The sequence below is a fragment of the Rosa chinensis genome, chromosome 4, assembly GCF_002994745.2.
Source record: "Rosa chinensis cultivar Old Blush chromosome 4, RchiOBHm-V2, whole genome shotgun sequence".
Taxonomy (NCBI): Eukaryota; Viridiplantae; Streptophyta; class Magnoliopsida; order Rosales; family Rosaceae; genus Rosa; species Rosa chinensis.
The window spans coordinates 33531945-33552075 of record NC_037091.1 but is presented as its reverse complement, the minus strand read 5'-3'; the positions used below and the strand labels follow the sequence as shown (position 1 = coordinate 33552075).

Here is a 20131-nt window from a genome sequence, read left to right as displayed (position 1 = left end):
CGGATGCTTTGGGGACTAAGTCAAAGTTTAGTACTGCATTTCACCCACAAACAGATGGACAATCTGAGAGGACTATTCAGACATTGGAGGACATGTTGATATCGTGTGTTCTCCATTTCAAGGGAACTTGAGATGTTCATCTGCCCTTGATGGAGTTTGCTTACAACAACAGTTACCACTCAAGTATTAGAATGGCTCCCTATGAAGCTTTGTATGGGAAACAGTGTAGAACCCAAGTGTGTTGGAATGAGGTTGGTGAGAGAAGACTTTTGGGACCTGAGTATGTACAAATGACTACAGACAAAATCCATCTTATTAGAGAGAGACATAAGACAACTCAAAGTAAGCAAAAGAGTTATGCAGATGTTCGAAGGAGGGATCTTAAGTTTAGTGTGGGTGATCAAGTCTTCTTGAAGTTGTCTCCTTGGAAAGGAATTGTGCGGTTCGAAAAGCGGGGAAAGTTGAGCCCTCGTTTCATTGGTCCTTACAAGATTACAGAGGAAGTTGGTCCTATAGCTTATCGCTTAGACTTACCTCCTCACCTTTCTAGGATCCGCGATGTTTTCCATGTGTCCATGCTTTGGATGTATATAGCAGACCCTTCTCATGTTATGGAATCACAACCAATTCCGTTAGAGGAGGATTTGACTTATGAGGAGCAGCTGCTCTGTTGTAGATCTTGGATCGAAGGGATCAAGTACTTCGTACTAAGACCATCCCTTTGGTGAAAGTATTATGGAGGAACCATGCAGTGGAAGAAGCCACTTGGGAACCCGAGGAGCAAATGCGGTTTGGTCTGCACACGGATTATGTTGGATCGGTTTTGACTCTAAACCTTTTCTATACTAAAGTAAGCGGTTTAAGCATTTTGGACAACCGGTCATTAAAAAAAAAAAAGCTTAACTTGATCCAATCCAATTCAATTAAAGATGGTTTGGTTCGGTCGGTTAGGCAGTTTTAACCTATATTATATAAACATACTATTTATGAAAAAAAATTCTAGTAAAATTCAATCTAACTAATAAAATTATATTAAATAAGCGTAATCTAAATTTAAAAATACAATAATCAAATCCAAAACTAAAATTTAGAATAGATTCAAAGTGATTGACTTATTTGATGGCTTAGCTATAAATACTAGCTTAATAAGTTAATATGGTAGTATTAAAGGTTGGAGAATGAGAGATTGAGATGTGAAATGAGAGGGTCAAATTAATCGTAGCGACTATATATTAGACTTCTAGGCCTTTGGGCATTGGATTCGATATGGTAGTATATCATTTGAGAATAAAGTTATAATTGGATATTAAGAACTTACTGAGAATAACTGGACAAATAAATACATATATATATATATATATAAATATAAAAAAATTTCTTATTACATTTTAAACATACTGGTCAGTTTGGTTTCTGCGGTTTATGCAAAAGAGAAACCAAACCAACCCAATTTATAAATGGTTTGGTTCGGTATTGAACCGGCTTTCAATTTTTAAAGTTAAAAAACCTTAACCAAACCATATTTACCGGTCGGTTTTGATCGGTTTGTACCGTGTTTTGCACACCCTTAAATACGGGCTCAATACCCACATCTCTTCTGATGTTCAAGTATTAAATTTCAAGGACGAAATTTCTTTAAGGAGGGTAGGTTGTAACACCCTGTACCCGGAAATACTATCCCTTAATATATTTGCATTGCATTTAGATATTTCAAGTCATCATATCGTTAAATTAGCCGTCCTAATAGGAATATATTTTTATGGAGTTTCAAAAACTATTTTCTTAGCATGGAATAATAGAGCACAACAACACGAGAGTGTAGGCGCAAACGGTTCGTTAAACGGATTTGTAACGAGAAAGTTATGAGTATTTTCGTGTGAGGGGCATTTTGATCATTTCATCTTACCCCTAGCTTAATTATATCAGATCCTCCCCCACCCCCAAAACCATTTTCACGCTAAAAACAGAAGGAGAGAGAGAGAGAGAACACCTTAGCCTTGCCGCCACCAAACTTCATTCACCGGCGCCAAATCCGGTGATAATTTTTACACCATTCTCTTCCTCTCTTCACGGGCTTTCTATTGATATATGTTTCAAGACTTATCATCAAGTATGCGCGATGAATCAAAGGAGAGAAGATTGAGTGATTTTCCGGAGAATTTGGAGAAACCCTAAGGTATAAAGTTGTTATTTACCTCATGGGTTTTCTTTTGAGTATAATATTGGATATATATTTGTGGAGTTTGGAAATTGAAATTCCGACCAACATGAGCCACCGCGGCTTTGCCGCCTCCGGCGGCCTTTCATGGCCATTTTGAGTGTTACTATGCTTCCTAGGATGTGTTAGTACTAGCTTAAGTAAAATTGTTGAATTTTGGATGAGGAATTAGAATTTGGTGTTGGGATTAAATTGGGAAAGATTATTTTTGGAGGTGTTGGAGTTGGGGGAAAGCTAGTAGAAGAGGCTTGAGATGATTATTTGAAGATAAGAAGACTTGGGTGACTTTACATCGAGGAGAGGATACGGTTTCCTAGGATGCATTCACGTTTCTTTACTTAGTTTATCGGGATTGAGCTTAATTTATTTATAAATTATTATTGGCTAGGTAATCCGGTTGAGCAAGCTTCTGAAGACATTCCCGAGACGGGACTCACTTAGTCACCCTTCATTGTAAGTTGGACTTTGTTTTAAAGAAATGCATGCAATTATTTCGATTCTTTGATATTTGATTTCCTTAATTACCTATTTATTATTCAAGAAGTTTATTGTGATCTCTCGTAAATTAATTGTTGTGGACATTATGCAATTTTATAATTTATGTTTTGAAGTAAATTGCTTATTTTTGGGAAAGGAAGAAACTTTTCAAATGATCTATTAGATATGAAGTTTTAAATGTTGTCACGTGTACGAAAAGAAAGAACCTTTTATTTTGGCAAAATAAATTGGATTTCTACTTATCTTACGAGTACCCAACCCCAGCAAGATACAGCGTACTTCATCAGTTTTCCAGTTACATGCACTTATACCCTCACGCTTTGCTTGTGTACTGGTGGATGCACAAGTGTATGACCAGTTCCCCCCGCTTTGCCTGATGCGCACAGGTGTACGACCAGTTCTTCCCCCTCCCCTCCTCATGTTGAGTTCGCTCAACAAGGGTGCATGACCAGTTGTTCGTCACACTTTGCCTATTATGATTTAGATCATTGTAGGTGTATGACTAGTTTTTGGGTATAAGTTTGGTAATGCTTTTTGGTTTTGAAAGTTATGCAAAATGCTTTTAGACTGAGTCACCTTTGCAAGCAAGTATCGAGTTTATTCTCCAGTTATACCTTTAGTTTTCTTATGAGACCTTTTAAAAGCAAAGTGCTTATTTTGTTACAAGTTTACCTTATAATTTGGTATGTGAAAGTATTCATGATTTGAACTTGTCTTTTTACCGTAAGTGGTTAATTGCATGCCAAAGGTTTACGGAAGAGAAATGGCTTTAAAAAAATAAGATTTATCAAAGTGGTTTTAAATATTAAATTATTTTTGTCCTCTCACTGAGTTTGTCTCACATTTTCTATGTTTTCTCAGGGCTCTTTGGATTTCCGTTTTGCCCAGGTAGTAGATTTCGCAGAGGTCAGACCGCACTACGTTGAGGCATTCTCCTTATCCACCGTCATCCATCTTGACTTGTAGGATTTGTTTCCTTTCGTACTTTTATATTTCTTACTTAATTAGACCATGTAACTTATGCTCTGATGTAACCATAAATTGACTATTGGGTTCCTAAGATGTAATTGTTGGGTTAGAACCCCTTGCTTTGGTTGGTGGTGGATGTTTTTTGTGAAGGACATGAGGTCCTAATTGGAAGTTATTGGAGATTTATGATTTTGGAAGTGTATTATTGGATTTACAGGTTCTTGGGTAGTCCATTTTTGGGTAAGGTTATATCGAATTTTCGATAAAAATCTTTCTCTAACTTGGTCTATACAGATCCACCTTAGATTCCACCGTGGAATTCGGGAGTGGGTCTGTCACGTCCCCTCAACTCTGACGGTTAGCATACTTGAGGATTAAAGGGAGAGAACAGGACATGTGTCATGATCATGCGGTTGGCAACTCTTTGTGTTCTACGATTAAGATTCACCCTGGCTAGAATTTAAGAGGGAAAACTGATACTCCGCTTCACTTTTAGTGAGTTCTCAAAAAAACACTCTTGAAATTCTAGCGCTTGCTTCTGTTGCTGTGCATTTGGAGAGGAGAGACGAAAGACTGAGGCTATTTGGAAAAGCTTGGGGGGAGCGAGCGACTGCAGTAGAGAAAGGTAAGAAGATCTGATTTCCCTCTTATGGGGAGTTGCTCGGTTTTCCTTGGTATTTTGTTTTGCATCTTTCTGGGTTTGTGCTTGTTTGTGTGTGTGAGAATTTCTTTTCTTCGAATTGTGTTTGATGCTGAAACTATGTATGTCCTAACATGAATTGGATGCGAAAGTGGGTAGAAATCCTTGAAACAATGATTTGGGTATAATAGTATTTTTTATATATATATTTTTTTGGGTTTCTGGGTTTTGAAGTTGGAGTGGGGAGTGATCCACACTTCAATGGATCCCTAGATACGTGATTCTAGGCTGATTCTAGATACACTAGACACCTAGGCTAGATACCCGTAGGATTTCTTTTAGGATGGAATTATAAACAAGAGCTACCGTTGGGGAAGAAGGATCATCTTACAGAACGTCTGCGAGGCAAGCGGAGCAAGCTATTGATAGCTATTTGGCTAGCAGCGGTACCCGGGGTGGGTACCAGGCTGAGGAAACAATGTCCTCGACAGGGTTGGTTTCGGAAAGTTCATGGAGTGAGGAAGTCAGCGAAAGCGAAGGGCATTCGGGGTCCGGGGACGATGTAACTGTTGCTATTCTCGAAGGTATACCCATACGTAGGTACACGCTGGTTGACAGGACGATATGAGACAAGCCTGGTAGGAGAATGATGATGAAGGAGATCAGTTCCCTCAGACGATGGTGGGTAATACCGGATGAAGTGGAACTTAGGCTGCTGGGTCCCGGTGAGATGACCTGCAACCCTTCGCTTGGGTGGGTGGCGCTCCACGAGAACTAATTTAACCATGGGCTCTCATTGCCGTTACCGAGACCTGTGCAATATATGCTTAGGATGCTAAATTTGTCACTGGGATAATTAACTCCCAATGCATGGAGGCAGCTCCTGAGTATGATGGCCATGTGGGACTTGTGCGAGCAAGGTTGGTTGATAATAAATGAGTTTCGGGCCATGTATAGAGCTATGTACTTGAAGAAGAAGAAGTGCGAAAGTACAGTTGCGTTCACCGCTCGGGACTACGAGCCCCTCGTGACCGACTTACCTACTTCGCAAAGCAAGAAATGGAAGAACAAGGTGTTCCTTGCTTGAGGGCGGTGGCAGATAAGGAATAGGAAGTGGCAGCTGACCAGTACCTTTCAGGCCATCAGGGACCAGACGTACACTCTAACTGACATAGAGAAGAAACACATAGCAAGGGTGTACGCCTTATGGACTGATCCGGAAGAGAGGAGTTCATATAGGTTCATCCGACATTATATACTTGATAGGTTAGGACTTGGAAGAGTACCTGGTGAGATGGCTTATGAGGAGTAATTTTTTTTTTTTTTTGCAATAACGGCTCTTAACTGTGATATACTACTCTTCTTGCAGCCAAAGTATCGAAGAGGAAACCGAGGAAGGGAAAAGAAGAGGATAGGATGGACGACCTGAAGCTGATGGATAGGTTGATAAGCCAAGGGGAGGATGCTGTCAAGATCGATGTTGATCTTGCGGGCAAGAAGACTAGGCCTTCGATTGAAGACATTCTGTTAGTAATACCGGATGAAGGATATGAAGAACCAGACCCTAATGCTCAGATATAGAAGAGGGAAGATCCAGCCAGGACTGCCGTCACTGTAGTGGACCTAGAGAAGTCCCATGCCTTCCTCTCCAGCGGGTCCCTAGGTAGTGAGGGGCTAATGCTTCCTGGGAAGAAAAGGAAGAGGGTTCACTGGCACCGTCACCACAGTGGTGATAAGAAGGATGTGAGGATTGAAGTGAAGAAGGCCAAGAAGGGCCCTCAAGTATTTCCGGAGTCCACCCAGTCTATGGGCCTGTTGTCTCCGATAGTGTCGCTGATCCTGAATAAGCTAATGAAGCAGCTGCTTTCTGAATATGGGATGGCAGACGAGAATTCTGTGCGATCCATGTTGGTAGACTTAAAAGATATCGACCTCGACCGGGTATGCGCAAAGGACAACACCCCGCAAGAAAACAAGCTGCTGGCTCGGGAATCGATGATGCTGGTACGTTTACTCTAATGCTGTGAACTATTTTTTTTTGTGTTTTTTTTTTTAATACGTAGTGCTAATGACTGGTTGTACAGACGTTGTATAATGTCTATGCCATCGATGCTAGCGAAGAGGACACCAAGCTGAAGGAGGAAGTAAATAGTCTGTCCGGGCAGGTGAAGTATCTCCACGAGGAGAAAGGGAAGATGGAGAAAGAGCGGGACTCGCTGAAACAGAATGTCGCCTCTTTGTCTGCCAAGGTTGAGAAGCTAGAGGAGGTTTAAGAGCGAGTCTCCGAGCTGGAAGGGATGGTGGGTGAGCTGAAGAAAGAGCTTAAGCCTCTTCGTGATGATGAGGAGAAGGAAAACAGTTGGAGAGCCAAAGCCAAGTTCTTGGAGGGTCATGTTCCTGAAGAGCGTCGGGAGGCAGTTGAGGAGTACAAAACTTCCGCCAAGTTGAAAGACATGCTCCTTGGTGCCCAGGACAGGGCTGTGATCCTCAAGTTTCGGGAGTGGGTTGATGCCGGGTACCTGGACGAGGCAAAGTTCAAGCAGGCATAGCTTGAAAAGAAGAAGAAGCAACAACAGGAGGCTGAATAGAACGCAGCAGAGCTGGCTGGAGCTAAGGGTGATGCCGGTGGGAGTCAATCTGAGGCCCAAGGATGAGAAACCTTGTATATTTTTTGTTTTAGTTTCCCTTATTTTGAACAATGGCTATTTAGCCAATACCTAGGTATCTGTTTAAATATTTCCCTTTTCTTAGAAAGGCAAGTTTTTTTTTTGTTGTTGGCTGTGATTTTTGCTACTTGAATGGGAATATTGAAAGGGATTAAGATTGCTTGTATTTTATGCCTTGTCAAAGCTTGTATGCTTAAACTACTTATTACCGGAATAGAGTAATTAACAGTATAATTGATTCTGGAAGCAATGGTTTGAATAATTCATTTTTCCATTCAAGCACCACATGGTGACCCATACAAAAATAAGTACCCGGTGGGTAGCTTGCCATAGTTGGATGATCAAAAGCTAAGGTAAGATGCTCTGGGAGCTATTTGTAATAGTACTAGAGACGTTGTGTGTTCCATAGATGTCGGGAGGTTACTCCGTCCATGTCCCGGATGTAGAAAGTAGTTGGACCCACTTCCTCAACGATTTCATAGGGACCTGTCAAAGAAGGGTCCAGTCCTTTTAGCTCCAGGTACACTTGTTTCATGACCCAGTCCCCCAGTTTTAGCCTCTGGGATTGTACTTTGGCGTCGTAGTAGTGGGTTATTCTCCTTTTGTTTGCGAGATTATGTATGTGCGCTACATCCCGTAGTTCCTCCAGTATGTCGGCATCTAGCCAAAGGCCCTTCGCATTGGTACCCGAGTCAAAGTACTCGATCCTTATGCTTTGGATTTGTGTCTCGATGGGTAGGATTGCCTCTGTTCCAAAAGCCATATATATAGAAAGGAGTTTCTCCGATAGCCTCCGTTACTGTTGTTCTGATAGCCCACAGAACCTCTTGGAGCTTGGAGGTCCAAAGGCCCTTGGCGTCGTCCAGCTTCTTCTTAAGAATCTTCTTGATTATTTTGTTGACAGCTTCCACTTGGCTATTAGTTTGTGGGTGTGCCGGCGAGGCGTACAGGATCTTAGTGCCCGTGTTCTCAGTGTATGCCCTTAACTCATCATTATCAAATTGGGCCCCGTTGTTCGTGACAATAGTGTCCGGGACTCCGAATCTGCAATATATATTATTCCACAAGAAATTCTTCACTTTTTCTGTCGGGATGGCCACGAGCGGTTCTGCCTCTACCCACTTTGTCTGATAGTCCATCGCCACAACGGCGTACTTGAACTGTCCTACCGCCGTAGGGAGCTTACCAATTAAGTCCAAGCCCCACTGGCATAAAAACAAAATGCATTTCCGGTACCAAGTTATTTAGCTTTGTCGGGGCATTTTAGGTTTCCTTATATCTTAAGGGTTTGGATATGATGATCGGAGTTTGTGTGCTATCGCTAACTAGATGATGAGGTGTAGTTACTCAAGTAATGGCTTTTTGTTGTATTTGTAATCTTTCTAATAAAATGAAGTCATCGTTTTCCGCTTAAAAGAAAAAAAAAAAAGAATGTTGAAGTGACCTAGTAATGATTGGTTTGGTGGTTGTAAGCGTCTCATTTGTAAATTACTCTTCCAAAATCCTGACTCGTCTTTTGAGTATTAAAGATAAATCTTCCATACAAACTCAGCATGTTTGAGCAATCCCTAAAGTTGGTGCATGTCAAAGGTGCATGTCAAAGAGGAAAGACAACAAACCTGCTCAGTCACACAAATCGAACCCACATATCATTCAACGCATTAGTTAAGGCTCGCAAAGCCAATGATGATTCAATTGATTGTTTCCAATTTTTGCAGCTCATCTCAACGATCGTCCTACCAACCAAACTCCAGTAGCGTCAAGAAGACCGACACTTTTAGTGTAACCAAACTCCAGTAGCGTCAAGAAGGCCGACCCTTTTAGTGTCGGTGAGAATCAAACTTAGACAACCATAATCTCGGCCAAACCAAGTAATCAACCTAAAAGAGTAAAAGAATTAAAAAAAAAGAAAGAAGAAGTTTTAACAAAAAGAAAAGAAAAAAAATGTAATATAAAAAAGTAAATTTGTGAACGTGCAATTGGTTTCTTTCATAGGGCCCTGGAATGATTAGTTTTGAGTTAGAAGCGTAAACCCTAGTGGCTTTAAATAGCAGCACACTCAACAGAGTTGTATCTCTGTGCAAAAAGCCTTGTCTAAACCCTAGTGGTGACAACCTACTCTTATCCCCCTCGCCTTTCTGGTTTCGCCCCATCATCCCCTTTCTTCAATTTCACCTAGGGTTTAGGTTCCGATCAATTTTGATTGGCCGACCTCTTAATCCTATTGGAGTTTCGATTATCATCGAAATTCTGGAAAAACAAAAAAAATATGGATCTTCCTGGCCTTGCTGTTGTACTCCAAGCTGCTCTCAGCACCAATCCCGATGAGCGTAAAGCCGCCGAGCACAGCCTCAATCAGGTTCTTGTAATTTCTTGATCATCTTTTCGGTTTGATTGGATATGTGAATATGTAATCTTGACCCGTGTTGATCAGAATTGTGTAATTCGAGACTGGGTTTTGAGTTCCTTGTTTGATTTGATTCGTAGTGAATTGGTGTTATGTGGTTGGTGATGAGTTTGATTAGGGTTTTATATGTATGTGGGGGGTTTTCATCTGATGATGTTGATGTTGGGGGGTTTTGGTTTGCAGATTCAGTATACACCGCAGCATTTGGTGAGACTGTTGCAAATTATTGTGGATGGTAGCTGCGACATGGGTGTGCGTCAGGTTGCCAGCATCCATTTCAAGAACTTCATTGGGAAGAACTGGTCACCTCATGAGCCGGGTATGTAATGATTGGTTTGCGATTGTATATGAAATCCGTGGATGAGTCTAGCTGTGCTTATTCTTCTTTGCCCTGTTGATTGTTGTGTGTAGATGAGCAGAATAAGATATCACAAGCTGATAAAGAGGTGGTTAGGGAGCACGTTCTCGTGTTTGTTACACAGGTTCCCCCATTGTTGAGGTACTTTGTTTGCTGTTTCGGCTACTCTAGTTAATGTGCTTATAGCTAGATTAAACAACTGTGGGCCTGTGACTCTGCACGCACATTGTCTTTGTGTTTTGTTTCAAGTTGTTAGTTCTATATAATGTCATGAGAAATAATGTTCCTGATTCGTTGGTGATCTAATGTCATTGTACAGGGTGCAACTGGGTGAGTGCCTAAAGACAATTATTCATGCCGATTACCCTGAGCAGTGGCCACGGCTTTTAGACTGGGTGAAGCACAACTTACAAGACCAACAAGTCTATGGTGCTTTGTTTGTCTTGAGGATTCTTTCTAGAAAATACGAGTAAGTGTGTCATAATCTACTTTTCTTATGAAGTGATTCTTATATATGGCTATTGCCTGGAGTTGCACTGCCTTCTAAATGAAATTACAAGTTTAGCTACTAGTTTTCCATCTGAGGCATACTGTGTGCTTAATGTGTATTTGAACACAAGATTGTTATGGCAGTTAATGATAATTATGTTCTCTTATCCAGTGGGGATCATAGTAATGAAATATTCATCATGTGGTTTCCTGATAGCTGTATTCCATAAATTTACTGTTGTGCCTGTGGCCATCGTATATACATGTGAATGGTGTCTATGCATGTCTCTAGAGTGATGTTGACTTGCATTGTTTCATTGTCACTGGGATGATAACAGTGTGGCGTCTGATACGGTCCACTTACACATTAGAAATATTGTGATTAAAGAAGCATCACTGTTTGTGTGTTTAGGGTTTATGTCTGGGTCACAATTATTTGATTCTAAATTCAGAGAGATATCTGTCCTAACTCATCAGATTCTAGTAGTTTATATCCATTCATTTAGTATGAAATGTATATATATATATTAAATGTTAGCTAAGAATGTTGTCTGCTAGGCCTTCCATTGGTTTTTTTTTTTGCATGATGTGTACCTTAAGAATTATTTTTGAATTTGACCATGTAATTTTATTTTCTTAGGTTCAAATCTGATGAGGAGAGGACACCTGTTTATCTTATTGTTGAGGAGACATTCCCACATCTGCTAAATATATTCAACCGGCTTGTCCAGATTCCCAACCCAACACTGGAAGTAGCAGATTTGATCAAGCTTATCTGTAAAATTTTCTGGTCATCCATTTATGTATGTTCTGGACCAATTTTTTTTTGTTCTGCTTTTGTAGTGCATTTGAACCATATTGATGGGTTGATAAGTCTTCGTAAAAAGTTTGCTAATACCCACCTTAAATCACTCAACTTTTTAATGGAAATCTACAAAGTAATCATATTCCTTTTCAACATTTCATCAACTAAATAAATGTTTTATGCTTACTTGAAAGTTATTCATTCAATCTGTGAAATGATATTATTTATACACTGTGAAATGATTTGGGTACTAGTGCAATCAAGGCAGTGGTAGTATATATAACTTGAGACATTAGTGGCATAGTAACATTTCCTTCCTGTCTAAGGTAGATGTCCATGACATGTATGAATCCTGCTGTATCTTATTTTTATAGCCCTCCAACAAGTATTGGGTCCTTGCGTATGTGTATATGTATTAGTCTATGGTTAGTTCTCATGGCTAGTTGTCCTGCTTTAAAGGTTCTTTACATGGAAACTGCTTTGCCTGAAAACATGCTACAAAACAGTTTTTTTTCCCCTTCTGAGTTCCTTCAATTTATATTGATACCTGGGTGTTTGAAAGGATTGGAAATTTTTGAACCACAGCTTTTGTGCCGTTATAAGTAATAATTTATTTCATAGGACAACCCTAAGGTATCCTACTGGTAAAGTTTAGACTTGTATTATTTACATATCCTTCATTTTGAATTATTGTCAGTTGGAGATTCCAAAGCAGCTGTTTGATCCCAATGTGTTCAATGCTTGGATGATGCTTTTCCTAAATATATTGGAGAGACCAGTTCCAGTGGAAGGCCAACCTGCAGATCCTGATCTTAGAAAGGCATGGGGGTGGTGGAAGGTGAAGAAATGGACTATCCACATTTTAAACCGGTTGTACACACGGTAAGCTCTTGGATGAAATAAAATAAGAATGACCTTCGAGTGCAAAGCATTCATCTGTCATTTCATTTTTGATACCTTTGTCCACAGGTTTGGAGATTTGAAGCTCCAAAACCCAGAAAATAGGGCATTTGCTCAAATGTTTCAGAAGAGTTACGCTGGGAAGATTTTGGAGTGCCACCTGAATTTGCTGAATGTGATTCGAACGGGTGGATACTTACCTGACAGAGTTACCAATCTTGTTCTTCAATATTTAAGCAATAGGTGTGCCATTTTTTCTTCATAGATTGCATCCTCTTATTTCTTCTCATTTTTTGCGGTTAGTGAATATTAAACTCTTTATCAGAGACATAATATGTGATGTGTACAATTTCTTTAAAAAATAGCTGGCTTATTGTAAAAGTAGTTATTCCTAAATCCTACGTAAACCATTAATATTACATGGGATGCTGCCCTAAACTGTAGTCCTTAATCCTACATGGAGCTGTCCAAATCATATTTTTTTTTGACTTGTTACATAGTCCAAAATTTCATCTGAATATATTTAACACCGAGTAGTCCTGCTTAAGGGTTTGCACCTGTAGGTCAATGCTTTGATCCCAATTCTGGATTGGTTGGCCTGAGGTTTAGGACATATGATCTGAAAATTCAGTTCTTTTTTCTTGTAGTTCTATTTCTGTTCCTGTGTTATAAAATTTCTGTGAAGTTGCTGTTCAATGCTTGAACTGCCTTATGAAACTTCAAGAGGACTCGCAGAATCTACTATTTTGAATAATAATTCTTATCTATAAAAGTGAGACTATCAAGTAGAGGGTATGTATATTGTATATGCAAACGTTGTTATAAGCTGCCAAGCAGACTTGCTTCTTTTGTTACTATTCCCTAAAGTAATTTGTCTGACATTTTCAATGAAGATATTAGCAAGTTGTGGATGTCGGCTATTTATTTTGACAAAAGTACTTGATTGATTTCTTTTCTGCTCTCTTAACCCCCAAGTAGGAACTTCCTAGTGTTATAGTGCAGAGTTTAGTGTGGTGCAAGTTGAGAGCAGATTTCTTTTCTTTTCTACTTCATAGTGTGGTTAAATATAAGTGGTGTCTCCCTAACCTTCTTGTGAACTTATTTGTATATGCAGCATCTCAAAGATTAGCATGTACAATCTGCTGCAACCACGACTTAATGTTCTTCTTTTTGAGATAGTTTTTCCCCTGATGTGTTTCAATGACAATGACCAAAAGCTATGGGATGAAGACCCACATGAATATGTGAGGAAGGGCTACGGTTAGTTTTCAAGATCTTGTGTCATTGCTTGAAGATCTATGCCCTGCAGATGTGTAACGCATTGTCTTGGTTGTGCAGATATCATTGAAGACTTATACAGTCCAAGAACAGCTTCCATGGACTTTGTCAGTGAGTTGGTTAGGAAACGTGGAAAGGAAAATCTTCATACGTTCCTTCAATTCATCGTGGAAATTTTCAAGAGGTAGCTTTTCATATTCTTTTGAAAATGATACATATATTTGGTGCTTTGGTATTGATTTAGTTTTTACCTTATTGCCTGATCAAGGTATGATGAAGCCCCGATGGAATACAAACCCTATCGACAGAAAGATGGCGCGCTTCTTGCTATTGGAGCACTTTGTGACAAATTGAAACAAACGGAACCTTACAAGTCTGAACTAGAGCGTATGTTAGTGCAACATGTATTCCCCGAGTTTAGTAGTCCTGTTGGGCATCTTAGAGCTAAGGTTTGTTGCATCAAATTCCTCTTGTTTTGTTTTTTGCATTCTTCTATAGAACTTAAATTTGGTTTTTAGTTTTGCTTTTTGTTTTTGTTCCGTACATGTTGAAATGGAGGTATTATAGGGAAGTGCAACCAGCACAAAACTCCCACCTGGAATATCCCTTAATTTTATAGTATATATGAGTTTTCTTTGAGTAGGATATCGTCAATTTTTATCTGTACAGAGAACCCAACTAGATGCTCATGAAAAGCATCATGGAGATCTTCATTTGGCAACTTTAAGAAAACAAGGAGCATAATGCTAGAAAAGAGAACAAAGGATGACTTGTAGTTTTATTAGGCTAAAATCCATTATTTCTGCGATGTTCCATGGTTTTTATTTGTCATTATTCGTGAATCCACTATATTCTTTCATATGTTTAAATGTGCACTTCATGCTTCCTTGTCTTTCTGTCATTTGGTTATTTTTTTTTATTGAAGCCATCTTGGTATTTCTTCAATTTTATATTTTATTTCATATGAACTGTTATTCTTATCCATTGTTGTTCCATTGTGATTAGGCAGCATGGGTTGCAGGACAGTATGCCCATATTAACTTCTCAGAGCCGAACAACTTCCTTAAAGCATTGCATAGTGTGGTCGCAGGGATGCGAGATCCAGAACTTCCTGTTCGAGTTGATTCAGTGTTTGCTTTGCGATCCTTTGTTGAAGCTTGCAGAGGTACATACCTTAAAAAATCTCTCATAGTTGTTTTGTAATATTTGATTTACTCTTCTTTTGTTTAATATGCAGATTTGAATGAAATTCGCCCAATTCTTCCTCAGCTACTTGATGGTATGTGAGACAGAAACCTTTGCTATGCATCATTTACAATCATCATGAGACTTATCCATTTCCTACATTTTATTGTTCAGAGTTTTTCAAGCTTATGAATGAGGTTGAGAATGAAGATCTGGTTTTTACCCTGGAGACTATAGTGGACAAGTTTGGGGAGGAAATGGCACCATATGCTCTTGGTTTGTGTCAAAATCTGGTAATATTTTCTGTTCATTATGTTCAGACCACCAAAGTATCATCTTTAGCTGTTCTTGCCTAAGTCTGTTACTTTCTAATTTATAGGCAGCCGCATTCTGGAGGTGTATGAATACAGCTGAAGCTGATGATGAGGCCGATGATCCTGGTGCTTTGGCAGCTGTTGGTTGTTTGCGTGCTATTAGCACCATTTTAGAATCAGTGAGCAGGCTCCCACATCTCTTTGTCCAAGTTGAACCAACTTTGCTTCCTATAATGCGTAGAATGTTGACAACCGATGGGCAAGGTTTGTATGATACTTAACTCTGTTCCATCTTGTATACCTATAACTCATGTCAAGTGATGTTAACTCTTTGTATTCTTTTATTCTGCTTAACTGCATCCTGCTAACTTCTTTAATTCTGTATGCGATATCTTTTTATTTTTTTATTTTTTTAAATTTAAAGGAATGGAAATGACTGTGGTTTCTGTATGTGCAACATAAATATGTTTGTCTAAAACTTATTGTGCTTCTGGTATGTCAAAACTAGCAGATATTCTAGTGAAAGTTAAAAGAGCATAAGCCTAGTGGCCATATGGATGCCATGTCCGGAAAGATCTTTATAGGTCATTAAGAGATTCTAACATATCTAAGTGGAAATTATCCTTTTGCTACCTCAGTTCAGAAAGTTCTGTGGTTCTTTGTTATATCACTTTCCACCCGATATATGGTTTGACTAGCATTATCAACACATTGAAATAATGGCAAAAGCTTTTGAAATAAGCATAATCTATAACTCACCTTGTAAAAGAATCATTTATTCACTATGGGTTCTCACAAGTGGACGTTGTTCGTGTTATTATTCAGTTTGTTGTCAACACTACAGATGCATCCCTTTTCATTTATTTGGTTTGAACGTATGCCCTTCTAATAAATTTTCTTATGCAGAGGTCTTTGAAGAGGTGTTGGAAATTGTATCGTATATGACATTTTTCTCTCCAACAATATCTTTGGATATGTGGAGTCTTTGGCCATTGATGATGGAAGCTTTAGCCGATTGGGCTATAGATTTCTTTCCAAGTGAGTTGAATTTTTGTAATCCTTTTTTCAGAGGGTTTTTTGTTCTATCATTTTCTAAACATTATAATAGTCTCATATGTATTAATTTTATCTATTGATGAGGACTTTATGACGTATTATGACGTTACTGCTTATCTTGGGTATTCAAGAATAATGCATTATCAGTTGGTTTTAATGGGACAAAACTTTCCTCTTCTGACCGAAGATTTTCCATTTGAACCCTGCCCTTCTCCATATGATAATATAAAATTGATTGATGGTGAAAGACAGCAAAAGTGTTAATGTGACTTAGAAGACTAAGGATTTATGTAATCAAATTTGGACATATATGCATTTATGTACTTTTGTTAGGTTCTTATCAGACAATATGTTTCCTCCCAGATATTCTGGTTCCTTTGGATAACTACATATCGAGGGGGACTGCACACTTTTTATCTTGTAAAGAACCAGACTACCAGCAAAGCCTTTGGAATATGATTTCATCTGTGAGTTCCCTCTTCTCTAAACTTCTTGAATGATACCATGCATTCAATACTAGAACTACTAACCTATTGCATGGTGGATATAGAATCCAAAATAACATTTGACTTTAGTAATTGCTGCACTTGTTGATTAGGTTGATGACATTTATGTTCTTGTTTATTTATTTATTACCTTTTTTATGTCCATTTCAGATCCTGGCAGATAGGAATATGGAAGATGGTGATATAGAGCCTGCTCCTAAGCTCATTCAAGTACTTTTTCAGAATTGCAGAGGGCAGGTTGATCAGTGGGTTGAGCCATATATTAGAATTACATTTGAACGGTTACGTCGAGCTGAAAAATCATACTTGAAATGTCTGCTTGTTCAAGTGGTAAGATACAGATAACTACTCTTGTGTGCTATTGTATTGTTCCGGTATTTGTTTCATCTTTAATTAAACAATTTTGTCCAGATAACTACTTGTGTGTTATTGTATTGTTCCAGTATTTGTTTCATCTTTAAATAAACAATTTTGCCCAGTTCTTCTGAGTCTTGAATATCAGGAATTGTGCTTCATATATGTTAGATAATTCATTCCCCCCCTCCCCCCGATTCGTTTCTTGTATGGGTTGGTGTGGTTTGGCACAGTGAAATAGGCTTTTTCATACACTATTTGGTTAGGTATCCCTTACTGAGTTTAACTTATCAGAAATAAGGAGTTCTTAGTAATTCGAGTTCGAGCTTGTCATAGTTTGCCATTAATCTGGTGAGGTGAGTGGAATATTTCTAAAGAAAGAGGTTTCTGAAATCCCAGAAGCAGTGGTGATATGCCAGAATAGTGGTACCACTAACCTTGCTGAGTTGCAATTGTCAGTGATGAAATTAGCGTTGACCGTAAAATGTCATTGTTTGGTATCAATTGTGTTTCCAATATATTTATTTATCGCTACTCCTGATGCAACCCTACTTGGCATCATTTCAGGATTACTTTTGACATGCTGAAATTTATGCGGTTTTTTGTCTGTTTGAAGATTGCAGATGCTCTTTACTACAATGCAGCTTTGACACTCAACATATTGCAAAAGCTGGGTATAGCGACAGATCTATTTAATCTTTGGTTCCAGATGTTGCAAGAGGTTAAGAAAAGTGGCGTACGTGTGCATTTTAAAAGGTAATCCACTGATTAATTTTATTGTTATTGCGACTAGATCATTGGTAGTAATTTAGAATTTAATGCAGGGAACATGATAAAAAAGTTTGCTGCTTGGGCTTGACATCATTACTGACACTCCCAGCTGGACAATTACCTGCGGAGGCTTTGGGCCGTGTTTTCAGGGCCACCCTTGATCTCTTAGTTGCATACAAGGATCAAGTTGCAGGTATCTTTCTGTCTTTTCATCTATACCAATTATTCGCCACTCATGTTATAGGCTAGCACTAGGCCCCCAATTTTTTGCCTCGTGGTCATTTTCATGTTCAGATATGGATCCAATAGTAGATTTGATCTTTTTCTTTTCTCCTCAACTTGGGCAAAATTAATCTTTCTTTTTTCTCTGCATAGGCTAATGAAGTATTTTTTATTTTTTTTTCAGTTATATATATATATAGATCCCTTCTACTAAGGGATCCCTTTTTTGGTCTATTCTAGGGATAGGGCATTAGACCAGGTTTTCGATCACATTTCGGCATCTCAACCATTCAGTTTTTAGGCCCAAAAAAGGGATCCCTCACTAGAAGGGCCCTGCATATCTATATAATATATATATTGAATATAAATTTGAAATGACAAGTTGTAGAGTTTATGTAGATTGAGAAAGGAGAATATTATTTATTTCATAAGTTATTATTCTTCTTTTTCACGGGTCACACACACAAACCTTTATATTGTAAATTCTTATGAATGCTCTGATTGTAAATTCTTATGAATGCTCTTGCAGCTGCTGCAAAGGAGGAAGAAGCTGAAGATGATGATGATATGGATGGTTTCCATACTGATGATGACGATGATGGTGGGGATGGATCAGACAAGGAAATGGGAGTTGATGCCGAGGATGGTGATGAAGCTGATAGCCTTAAATTTCAAAAGTTAGCTGCACAGGTGTGTTGTTATTTTTTCCCTCCACTCAAGCAATATTGCTGTGCTCTGCCTGCCTCTAAAGGAATTTTTTTTTTTGACAATTCTCATTGTTTTGCTTGCTATATATCCTGCGTCTCATATTATCATTTGGTGGTGTCACAGGCAAAGTGTTTCCGCCCAAGTGATGAGTTCGATGACGACTCTGATGAAGATTTCAGTGATGATGAGGAGTTACAGTCACCAATTGACGATGTGGATCCTTTTGTCTTCTTTGTAGATGCAGTCAAATGTAAGTGAAAACTACTTCCCATGTTATATGGCTTATGTCTTGATTTTATGGCATGTATGACATGTGCCTGATGTCCTCTTTTTTTGCTTTTGAAGCCGTGCAAGCATCGGATCCGCCTAGGTTTCAGAGTCTTACACAGACGCTAGACTTCCATTATCAGGCACTTGCAAATGGTGTAGCACAGCATGCTGAACAGAGGAGAGCAGAGATTGAAAAAGAAAAGATGGAGAAGGCATCAGTTGCCACAGCTTCATGATTGCTGCTTTAACTCTTTTGGTGTGGATTCAATTTTGCCTTTCTCTTCTTTGCTTATTCCATTGATGTACTGCTGGGAGTTGTTGGCTGGACTTCAGAGCCTTTGGTTGCTCTGAAGGGATTTCATGTTTGAAGTGCTTGGAAGCATATCTACTTCATGATAGCTTCAACAATATGCTAGATTTGATGTCAGGGAACATGATTGGAGGAGATCAGGGAACTCTGCAGATGGCACTTCAGTCTTGTTTTAGCTTAGTCGTTGTCTGGTTTGAGGCTATTCTAAGGTAGGATATGCCTCGACCATCCTTTTTTTTTTTTTCCTTTATCTCTATAGAGTCTTCTGTTATTTAGTCACACCATTTATCTGGTTAAGATTCCCTTCTCAGGGCATTATTGGTTTTGGATCCCTTGCTATCTTCATTGTGCATATCAGCGGGGGTTCATGCACAAAGAGTTTGTAATATTTGTTGCCATTTTTGTGGCTACTACATGAGGGTGAATGATAGAGCTGTATTGATAGGTTGCCCTCAAATTTTCACCTGTCTTTCACGTTTCATAGTATACTCCACCAGATTCACTGGTATTCGTTTATTGGGTTGGTAGTTTTGGCATTGATGCAGAGAGCCTAGGGTTGCTTTCTGCTTTTTGTAGAACATGGATGATGATTTTTATAGAGGGATTTATTGGAATGATGTTTTGTGTATATTTATTTTTGTTGTGCTTAGCTTTGATTTATTGGATGAAACACTAACTACTAACCATCGATGTCCTTCTCACGTTAAAAGAAATTTGGTCAATACTTTTGGGTAAAAGTTATAATTGGTTCATTTGTGTTGGGATGATAATCAATATAAACTACCAAGGTTTGAAAATGTTTAATTTTATCTTTGTGATTTGCAAAGTTGTTCAAAGTAGGTCCAAAAGTTAATTTTGAGACAGATGTTAATTTTATTTTTGTGATTTGTGAAGTTGATCAAAGTTGGTCTAAAGACAAAAAAAATTTCATGTGAAAGTCGTGACAAAATCTTTCTGGGGAAATGAATATATTTTCATTGATGAGCACCAATTTGTTTGATTATTTCTACTCCAGTCTTGGCCGCTCCCTACTGGTCAACGTTTCATCGACCTCAAGATCAATATTGTCATTGCGATCACACCTGCAGCCGCAGTGTGATTGTCTCTATGGCTGCGAACATGAATGAATTGATTCCTGACATTGAAGTGGGATTGATTCCTGACATTGAAGTGGGATTTCCTTTGATCATGCTAACGGGCAACTACG

General features: G+C 38.8%; 1 protein-coding gene and 1 long non-coding RNA gene across 2 annotated transcripts; both read left to right on the top strand.

Annotated features, from left to right (window-relative positions):
• Window positions 1-1984: 1984 nt before the first annotated feature.
• On the top strand, window positions 1985-3714 carry LOC121052697. Its single transcript, XR_005809817.1, has 3 exons — window positions 1985-2176; window positions 2607-2671; window positions 3578-3714. It is a non-coding gene; the product is annotated as an uncharacterized LOC121052697 (long non-coding RNA).
• Window positions 3715-9023: 5309 nt separating this feature from the next.
• LOC112197527 (importin beta-like SAD2) lies at window positions 9024-19541 on the top strand. Its single transcript, XM_024338252.2, has 22 exons — window positions 9024-9350; window positions 9582-9717; window positions 9810-9897; window positions 10076-10225; window positions 10886-11048; window positions 11748-11932; window positions 12020-12193; window positions 13065-13210; window positions 13289-13412; window positions 13497-13677; window positions 14234-14393; window positions 14466-14507; window positions 14588-14706; window positions 14793-14991; window positions 15634-15765; window positions 16147-16250; window positions 16440-16619; window positions 17260-17399; window positions 17468-17607; window positions 18166-18326; window positions 18468-18594; window positions 18690-19541. Exons 1-22 carry the CDS (start codon window positions 9261-9263, stop codon window positions 18848-18850), a joined length of 3102 nt encoding a protein of 1033 aa, XP_024194020.1. The 5' UTR covers window positions 9024-9260; the 3' UTR covers window positions 18851-19541.
• Window positions 19542-20131: the final 590 nt, after the last annotated feature.

Bases quoted from the DNA above. Each gene is read 5' to 3' on its own strand.
- LOC112197527 (XM_024338252.2), top strand. From the start codon at position 9,261: ATGGATCTTCCTGGCCTTGCTGTTGTACTCCAAGCTGCTCTCAGCACC. The intron at 11,049-11,747 runs GTATGTTCTGGA...AATTATTGTCAG, and splicing joins TTTTCTGGTCATCCATTTAT to TTGGAGATTCCAAAGCAGCT. The intron at 14,992-15,633 runs GTTTGTATGATA...TTTCTTATGCAG, and splicing joins GTTGACAACCGATGGGCAAG to AGGTCTTTGAAGAGGTGTTG.